Source organism: Podarcis erhardii, assembly GCF_964252035.2.
Source record: "Podarcis erhardii genome assembly, chromosome: 10".
NCBI classification, from domain to species: domain Eukaryota; kingdom Metazoa; phylum Chordata; class Lepidosauria; order Squamata; family Lacertidae; genus Podarcis; species Podarcis erhardii.
The window spans coordinates 14,292,355-14,301,111 of record NC_138500.1 but is presented as its reverse complement, the minus strand read 5'-3'; the positions used below and the strand labels follow the sequence as shown (position 1 = coordinate 14,301,111).

Here is an 8,757-nt window from a genome sequence, read left to right as displayed (position 1 = left end):
TTATCTTATTTCCTTGACCTCCTCACACCTCCCCTCTTTGTATTCTAGTTCAGTTAGATATTTCAGCAAATCCTTCATCTTTGTTTTTATCCTAATAATTTATCTTAATATACTGTAATTTAACATTCTCTTCTTTCACCAATTAATCATCCATTTTTACTTTGTTTAATCTTATTTCTCCTTAAAACTAATATATTTGAACTTAATCTCTTAAGACATTTCCCCTAGGGTCATAAAAATTTCATTCCACGATTTTTCCATCTCTCATTAATTTTTTTTTTTTAAATCTCCATATATACACTTTAATTTCCCAATTTTCTTCCAGCGTCCCTGGGAGAAGAAAGGATTGAAGAAGATTGGAAGAAATTTAAGATTTATCTACAAAAATATTGTGATTTAGAGGAATGTTAATAAGGATGCTTGGTTATAAATAATTGGCCATCACTAAATTGGATCGGAAATTGATGATAAATGAGATTAAGAGAAACAAAAATTTGTTGGAGAATTGTTACACTATATTGAATTGAGTGGTTATAAATTTGCAAATAAGATGATAATTTGCTTGGAAAAATTTATTAACGATGTAAGTGGGAGCGGGAGACGTGAGGAAGTCCAAAGAAGTTATGAAATTTTGTTAAAACAAAGCAATGCTGTTTATTATCTTTGTATTTCTTTTATAAAAACCCTAATAAATATTTTATTAAAAAAAAAAAAATTCTTCCAGCGTCTCCCCTCCCCGGTCTCGGCCCCTGCCGTCAGTTCCATCAACCTCCCCAGCGTCCATCAACCTGGAGATCTTATATCCGAGGCTCTTAACTCTTCTTTACTTCCCTTTTGCCGATCTTCTTGATAATCTTTGGTGCTAAAAAGCAGGTCTCGGGGGAGCTCCAACCCAACGATGCTTATATTCCTTCTTGACAGGCCTGCCAGATTTCCATAGTTAAAGCTAGGGCCCATAAAGTATTCCGAATCTTGTTTCACAATTCTTCCAAGTCCAAAGGCCCCAAAAGCTCCAATCTCCTCCTGGCTCAAATTCATATTCCAAAAGTCATTTGATCCCTGCATAAGGGGATCTCTCCACCTATCCTTTTCCAGATCAGGCCAGGCACCCATCTTCAAAAACTGGCTTCTCCTAATTACAGTCATATAAGGCCTCAAGTTGTAATCCTCCATTTGCCTCTTTAGGGTTAAGGCTCCCTCTTGTTTTGCTTTGTACTCAACAACAGCAACTTTCTCCTTCTCTAATTCATCAATTTGTTTAGTTAAGAAAGATTCCTGTGCCGGGTTCTTGCCGACGTCTATGCTGATACCCACTTTTGTTCCCAAAATGTCAATCTTAGTAGCCATGACATCTATCTGTTTATGCAGCTTTACCAACAAATAGAATGTCCTATTCAGTACAGACGCTACTTCTTCCTTTGCCGACATTCTTAAGATGTTCATGGTCAGAACTAGTTTCTCACAGTCTTTATCTTAAGGCCAATTTCCCAGCTGCACTCTTGTAACAATGTCCCAAAACTCCCTCTAGGGGAAGACAGTCTCCATTTGTATCAATCCTTTCCAGCACAATTCCAAAAGTAAATTAGTAACAGTTTCCAGTTACCTTTTCTTCTTTTTAAGTGCAGAAGCGGACAATAGAAACAATGTCTTTCTTTTAAAGCTAGCTGTCAAATTTGTCCTGTTTACTGTTGATGGACTTTTTGCAAACCGTTCCCAGGTTCAGAGACGTGATGCTTCAGTTTTTAATTTTTCACCTTCTCCTGCAAGTTCACTCGGTCAAAATTAATAGTTTCAATCAATGGAATTTTAATCCTTTACGTAAGACTTTCCAAAACCTTAGTTAACAACTACTTTGCTTCAGTCTATTTACAGAAAGGGAAGGTGGACTTCCTGTTTGAACCTTCCCCGTTCGGTGCCACATTAAATTATTTAAAAGGTCAATTTCCCGTTCTATTCACGGGTTGTTGTTTAAAATCCAATTGTCCACAGGAAAAAAGTCAGCGCTCTCCGACAGCAGCAATGCGGCTTCGCTCCGTGAAATAAGCGGTCGATTCAAAGCACCGCACCTTTCACCCCACATCGCTCCAGATTCCCGATACCGGGTCTCCCCGCGAGTAGGGGGGCGCGGAAGGTGCCAGCCGAATCCCAGGTTCACAGACTTCTTCCGTCTGTGATTTCTAAGGGTCTCCGCCTTCGCCGTGGCGGTCAGACCCTGTTTTTCACGGAGCCGGTTCCTCCCGATCGGAGGAGCTCTGCCATTGCCGGAGGCGCTAACCCGGAAGTGCTTTTTGTTTTTTGTTTTTCCTTGCTGCCTTTTTCGATGGCTGGGAGGTGTTTGTGGGTGTCCTTTCATTCTACAAAGCCTCTTTCTTGTGCTCTGCACTCTGCAGCCTTCCTGGGTGCCCATGTTTTGATGAAAGCCCAGGAAAGAATGTCATGATGAGGTAATTTCTCCCATGGGGCTCTTTTAACGCAGGAAGCTTGAGCAGTTGGGGAGGCCTAAGAGCACCGGACAGAAAGTTCAGTAGAAAGAAACACACACACTCACATTCGGCCATCACACAATGGGAAGCCAAATTCAAAACACTGCAAGGACTGAAATTCTGAAAAGATTGCACCTTTGATGGAAAAGGGCCAAAAGCTTCTTTGACACGGGAAGACGACTTCAACATTTGGATCTTCAAATGAGAAATCAGAGTTCAGCAGTGAGGAGGTGGTGCTTACACCCCTTCCTGAAGCGACTCAGGCAGCAGAGAGAGTAGGATTTCTGCCTTCTGCTAAAAACCTCCCATGTTTTGGTTCTCTGGTGAAGCAACCCAGAAACATCCTAATGATAGGCTTTCTTGGTTTTCTTTGCATCCGCTTTCAGCTTACTCTGTTCTCGGTGCAAAGGCATGCTCAAGATGCATTCTTCTTTGGCATAAACTGAAACAAACCCATGCAAACATTCCCCATATTGTCCAAAAGGGTTTTATTCATGCACATATTTTGCTCTTTAATAAAGTGCATCTGCTTAGCAGGAGCAAGACAAAGGAGGTTTCACAGAAGGGGAAGAGTGCTCTTGTGCTTGCAAGATTCTCACAGGCATCTGTTTGGCCACTGAGAGAACAGGATGCTGGACTTGATGGGACATCGGCCAGATCCTGCAAACTCTTCTTGTATTCTTATGCCAGTGGATGCAATCCCACTCCCCACTCCTGTTTACTGAACACATAACAGCTCGATTTTTATGATGTGATGTGGGGACAGCAAAATGCCAAATGTGAAGAAGTCAGAACATGGAAAAGTACTGATACCCATTGTGGTGGAAATTCCAGTTGAGGGCTGCCATTTTGGGCAACATCCCTATGTCCTCTCTGATGCATAGCCAGGTGCTTAGCTTTGATTCTGGGTGGGATGAGTCAAGGGAAGCCTGCTCATTACTCTAGCAACCTCCTGTCTCTCCTTGATTGAGGGGACAAAGCCCAGGAGTAGGTCATGTGTTTTGCATGTGCAAGGTCCCAGGTTGAATTCCTGTTCCCTTTAGCTCTAAGGATCTCACTCAGGTGGTCTTTGTCACCCCTGCTATCTGTGCTAGAAGAACCATTGGTGTGACTCCATATAAGGCAGTTCTGCATAGCCTTGAAAAAGGACAGTCATGCCCCAGAAGTCTTCTATTTCACAGAATCATAGAATTGTAGAGCTGGAAGGGACCACGAGAGTCATCTAGTCCGAACTCCTGCAACACAGGAATCGTTTGCCCCAAATCAGGACTCGAACGCATGACCCTGAGATTAAAAGTCTCGTGTTCTACCAACTGAGCTATCCCAGGGAGGTCTTCTATTTGAAGGATGGAAGCTCATTTTAGTAGAGAGGACTTGGGCTAACTAAGTAGTAGCTTGTGTGTGTTTGTCCAACAACATTTGAAGGTCCACAGATTTTCCAGCTCTGCCAAAATATTATATAAAAAACACCAGACCTAGGTCTAGCATCTCAGCAGTTTCTGTCTCCAACAACTGTTAATCATGCGCATGGAAATCCATTCCCCATGCTTGTCATATAATTCAGTGATCAGACGCAATTTTGTCCAGCATCTCTCTCTGACGCTAGCGTAACTAGGCCAGTGGCTGTCAACTGTGACACGGTTGCATCAGAACAGAACAGCCATTGGTATTATAAACAGAAACAGGCCAGGCAGAGAGATCAGCGATTGAGGAGGTGAATACGCACGTAGAGAAGCTGCAGGATCAAAAGCAGGTGGAGACCTGGACTCGAAGGTATCCACACAGTAACCTGTTTTCAAAATATGTTGGCTCTGTGTGGACACTGCACCATAGGAGCTAACTCCAGGAGCCATGGGTGCTTCAGAAGCCACATTAATATAAATGTGGGGGCCGGGCACCCACAAAGTCAATGAGAAAAGCTGCCAGGGGCAGCAGTGCTGTCTCCAAGAGAGAAGCAGTTCAGCTCCGCCCTCTGTGGCCAGTGAGCGAGGCACCCTTTTCCCGGGAGTAGCGGGGGCTCAGACATGAAAGCAGAGGTGTGTCCAAGTGTGTGCATGTGATGTCGCATGTCCACATTACAGTGGCGGGCACCCACAACCCTGAGGGCGAGTTAGCACTCCTGCAATGCACCATGAAACCTCCACAGAGAGGATCAACACTGAATCAGCTCGAACACTTTTGTGGCTGGCATGATCTAGCTGGGTAGGCTTGGGGGTGTGTGGAATTGACCAGGTGGGTCCAATGTAGTAATCTGTCTTGCAGGACAGAATGGTGCCTACCCTCTTGAAGGAGGCAATGGTATTTAAAAAGAAAAACACCCCCACCCCACCCCTAACCAAATAATTGCATGAGAGATAATACTTCAAACCCATTTCTACGCATTTACCATGTGAGTAAAATCCACTCTCCGTTAAAAGCTACAGACATTCTCTTTTGTGGCTTCAAGGGGGTGTTCCTGTCATTATCTGGCTTACTGTTTTCCGAAAGGGAAGAGGGCTTCCTGCCCCCCACCCCCAGCCCCATAACAAGAAGTAAAAAGCCTCTATCTGTACAATAGACCTTCTTGTTTTTGGAAGCTGGTCTATTTGGAGAGCTTTTAGCACATGGCGGTAATTTGTCAGGAAATGGAGGTGTTTCTTGACAGAAGCAGCTGCTTTTCCAGTGGGTCACTATAATACGGCTTATGAGGCCCTATTTCCCACCACTGTAATGAGGCTGAATGATGACTGCTGATCTCTGGAGAATGCTTTGAATATGGCAGGAAATTGCTTCCCTTCCAAAAAGCAAAAAGGAAAGAAAAAGCATCAAACTTCTGCGGCTGGATAGTCAAGCCAAGAGACCGATTTGCACAGATAATCCGTGCTATAAACGGCAACAGATAGCACAAGGAGTTTTCGCCCCAGTGGCAAAGTTAAAAAGAAGAACCCCACGCACGCGGAGGTTGCTCAGAGATAACAGGGAACTGGTTTGTGGACTTTCAATGAGCGCTTGTGAGGAGGGAGGAAAATGCCCCCCAAATACAGGGTCACGCAATCCTACCCACCAGCTCTTTAGCTTAACAAGATAAATATAGCTTTCCCTCTAGGTTTGATTTGGGGGGGGGGCGTTACACTCCAACCCTGTTGAGGACTGTAGAAGGAAGGGCGGTATCTCAGTGGCGGGGCATGAGGAATGTTCCACGTTCAATTCCCGGCACCTCCATGTAGCCCTGGAACATCGCCTGCCTTGAAACCCTGGAGAGCTGCTGCCAGTCAGCGCAGACAGTACTGAGCTATATGGACCAGTGGTCCCACATGGTACAAGCGAGCTCCCTTTGTTCCTAAGCAAATGTTTTATATTAGTCTCTCTTCCGTATTTTAAAACTCGCAGCCTCCTTTCCAGCTTCCATAGTGCTCTGCTGCATGAGGAACTTCACATGTAAACAGGTGCCACACTTAAGGTTTCATGACGTTACAAAACACAAACCAGCAGCTGCATCGCAGTCTTGGGTGGATCATTGGCAAGAGCACCAACCATTCAGTTCTCTCTTGCCCCTCTTCTAGGTGATTGGTGCTCTTGCCACAATGATCTGCTACAAATAACTGGTGCCTTTGCCTGCGGGCGATTGGTACAGTTTCCAGTTATCTGAGCAGGGCTGTATGTATCGAGCTCTGATCGCCGGATAGGGCTTTGGCCTGGGTGAGGAACTGCGCATGCTATGGATTGCTCCTGAATGCCCAAACAGCAGCCGCTCGTGCTACGATCCAAACCAGCTTTCCTTTCTCACAAGCGGGTGTCGCCGTTGACGGAGGCCTCTACGCAAGAGGTCTCTCCTTTGTTCAGTTCAGGCGCTGGCAACTTGGCGGCAGACAGCTCACAGTTTTGGGTTGCCGTTGCCTCTTCCCCGCCTCGTCTGAATCGTTTCGCAATTAAAATGCAGAGGACGATGTACAGGAGGCAGGTTGCACCTCTTATCGAGAGAAGGAATCCCACATAGACGTTCCTAGGAGTAGAGTAGATAGAACAGCTCAGTGCAACAGAACTTAAGGAAGAACAAAAGATGTCCTTTAGCCAGGCTAGGGCCATTCCACTCCTCCAATGGAGATCACTTGGGGGACACCCCAATTTGACATAGGTCTTGGGTGTTCCCTGCTGGTTGGATTCACCCTTAGAGACACCAGAGTGCTATTTGCGTGGCTTATCCCAATGTCTATGGCCAAAACCTACACATCTGCAACCAATAAAGTTGTGGCCTTATTTGATCCCATAAAACCAACATCCTGTGTACTGTCTAGTTCGGTGGTTTTCAACCAATGTGCCGTGGCACCCTGGGGTGCCTTGAATGATGTTCGGAGCTGCCGTGGGTAACGCTGGTCTCTATCCCTCTTTCCTTCCCTCCCTCCTCTGATGCCCTCTTATGTCTCTGCCCCCCAAAGGCTTGCTTGGCTGTTTGTTGCAGCAGCCCTGGCTACAAGCTCCCCAGGCGAATGGTGCCTCTGGGGCTGGCCAGGGGGTGCTTCCCAGGCCCCTGTGGGGCAGAGTGAGGAGGCACCTTTCTTTGGGGCAGGGGGGGCAGTTCAGAGACCAGGGGTAGCAGCAGTGGCTGCCCGGAGAACTCCCAAGGAGAGGGGAGAGGAGAGGGGGCTGAGGGAACACTCTAGGGCATGGGTTGGCAAACTAAGGCCTGGCTGCCAGATCCGGCCCAATTGCCTTTTAAATCCGGCCCACAGACGGTCCGGGAATCAGTGTGTTTTTACATGAGTAGAATGTGTCCTTTTATTTAAGATGCATCTCTGAGTTATTTGTGGGGCATAGGAATTTGTTCATTCCCCCCCCCCCCAAAAAAAATATATAGTCTGGCCCCCCACAAGGTCTGAGGGACTGTGGACCAGGCCCCTGCTGAAAAAGTTTGCTGACCCCTGCTCTAGAGTGTTTGAAAAGAAGAAGAAGAAGAGTTTGGATTTGATATCCCGCCTTTCACTCCCTTTAAGGAGTCTCAAAGCGGCTAACATTCTCTTTTCCCTTCCTCCTCCACAACAAACACTCTGTGGGGTGAGTGGGGCTGAGAGACTTCAAAGAAGTGTGACTGGCCCAAGGTCACCCAGCAGCTGCAGGTGGAGGAGCGGAGGTGCGAACCCGGTTCCCCTGATTACGAGACTACCGCTCTTAACCACTACACCACACTGGCTCTCAGGGTGAGGGGTGAGGGGCTGCCGGCTCTGCAGAGAAGGGGTGACATAACTGGGCTCCTGAGCCCCACAGGGGTGCTGTAGAAAGAATGTAGTTGATCAAGGGAGCCATAGACTCAAAAAGGTTGAAAACGTCTGGTGTAGTTATTTAACTCCCAGAGAACTGGGAGGTTACAGGGCCTTGACCCGCAAACAGTGCAACAAAACTTAAGGAAGAACAAAACAAGCCATTTAGCACTTTGGGGGGAGGGGTGACATACTTGAGAATTAAAAGAATTCAAAGCAGTTCATGGTTAATCTACCCCGAAGAAGGTGGGGCAGGGAAGGTATCAAAGGAACTCATTCTGGATAGCTCAGTTGGTTGGAGTGTGGTGCTTATAATGCCAAGGTTGCAGGTTCGATCCTCTTATGGGACAGAGCCACTTCCGAACTAGAGAAGAGGTGGAGTTGCGGGCTTCATGCCCTCTCCAAGTGTGCGGGGGCTGGCCCTCAGCCTCCGCAGGATTGAGGGACTCCCCAGCTATGTCATCCCCTGGCCAGCCAATCGGCTGGCCTAGGGGGAGTGGCCTGGGTTATTCAGCTCCGGCGCGGCCGGGGATCTCCCTCTTTTGCTTCAGCTTCTCCAGTTTCCTACCCTCCCGGCCTTTAAGGTTTTCCTTTGACCTTGTTATGGACCTCAGTTGGTCACTGTTAAAGGGCCTGGTAGGAATTTTTTCCACTTGGCAAATTGGCACCAGCCACTTGGTTTTTCACCTACCTCGCAGCAAATCATCACAACTTTCTCGGATTGGCGGTTAGGCATTGGTAGGGGCATTGTTATGTAGATGAAGGGGGGTAGGAAGCGCCATCACCTCCCCTGCATATTGAAGGGTAGTCCGATAAAGCATTCTGGGGTGTGTGGCCCTGTCCGAAGCCTATGGAGGTGAGGGCCTAAGGCACGCCCCCGGGCGGTGACCCCAGGGGAGTTCCTAGTTGATGTGCATCAGCAGGACTCCCCCCACTGGTGGTTAACCCTTCTCGGACTTCAAGCAAACAGGCTGAAGCCGGATAGTCAGTTAGGACCAATGCCTAAGCCAATACCGCTCATCACCTGTAACCAATAAAGT

The 8,757-nt window shown here is 47.1% G+C and overlaps 1 protein-coding gene and 1 long non-coding RNA gene across 3 annotated transcripts in view; both read right to left on the bottom strand.

Annotated features, from left to right (window-relative positions):
• Positions 1-2,954: 2,954 nt before the first annotated feature.
• On the bottom strand, positions 2,955-4,800 carry LOC309352040. Its single transcript, XR_014161051.1, has 2 exons — positions 3,858-4,800; positions 2,955-3,801 (listed from the first exon to the last, which is right to left on the bottom strand). It is a non-coding gene; the product is annotated as an uncharacterized lncRNA (long non-coding RNA).
• Positions 4,801-4,850: 50 nt separating this feature from the next.
• LOC309351820 (solute carrier organic anion transporter family member 1C1-like) overlaps positions 4,851-8,757 on the bottom strand; it is a 32,936-nt gene continuing 29,029 nt past the window's right edge. For both annotated transcript variants that reach the window (XM_081879855.1, XM_081879854.1), the window contains exon 15: positions 4,851-6,465. In XM_081879855.1, coding sequence (XP_081735981.1) covers positions 6,246-6,465 — 220 coding nt within the window. In that variant the 3' untranslated portion in view covers positions 4,851-6,245. The remainder of the gene's footprint in view (positions 6,466-8,757) is intronic.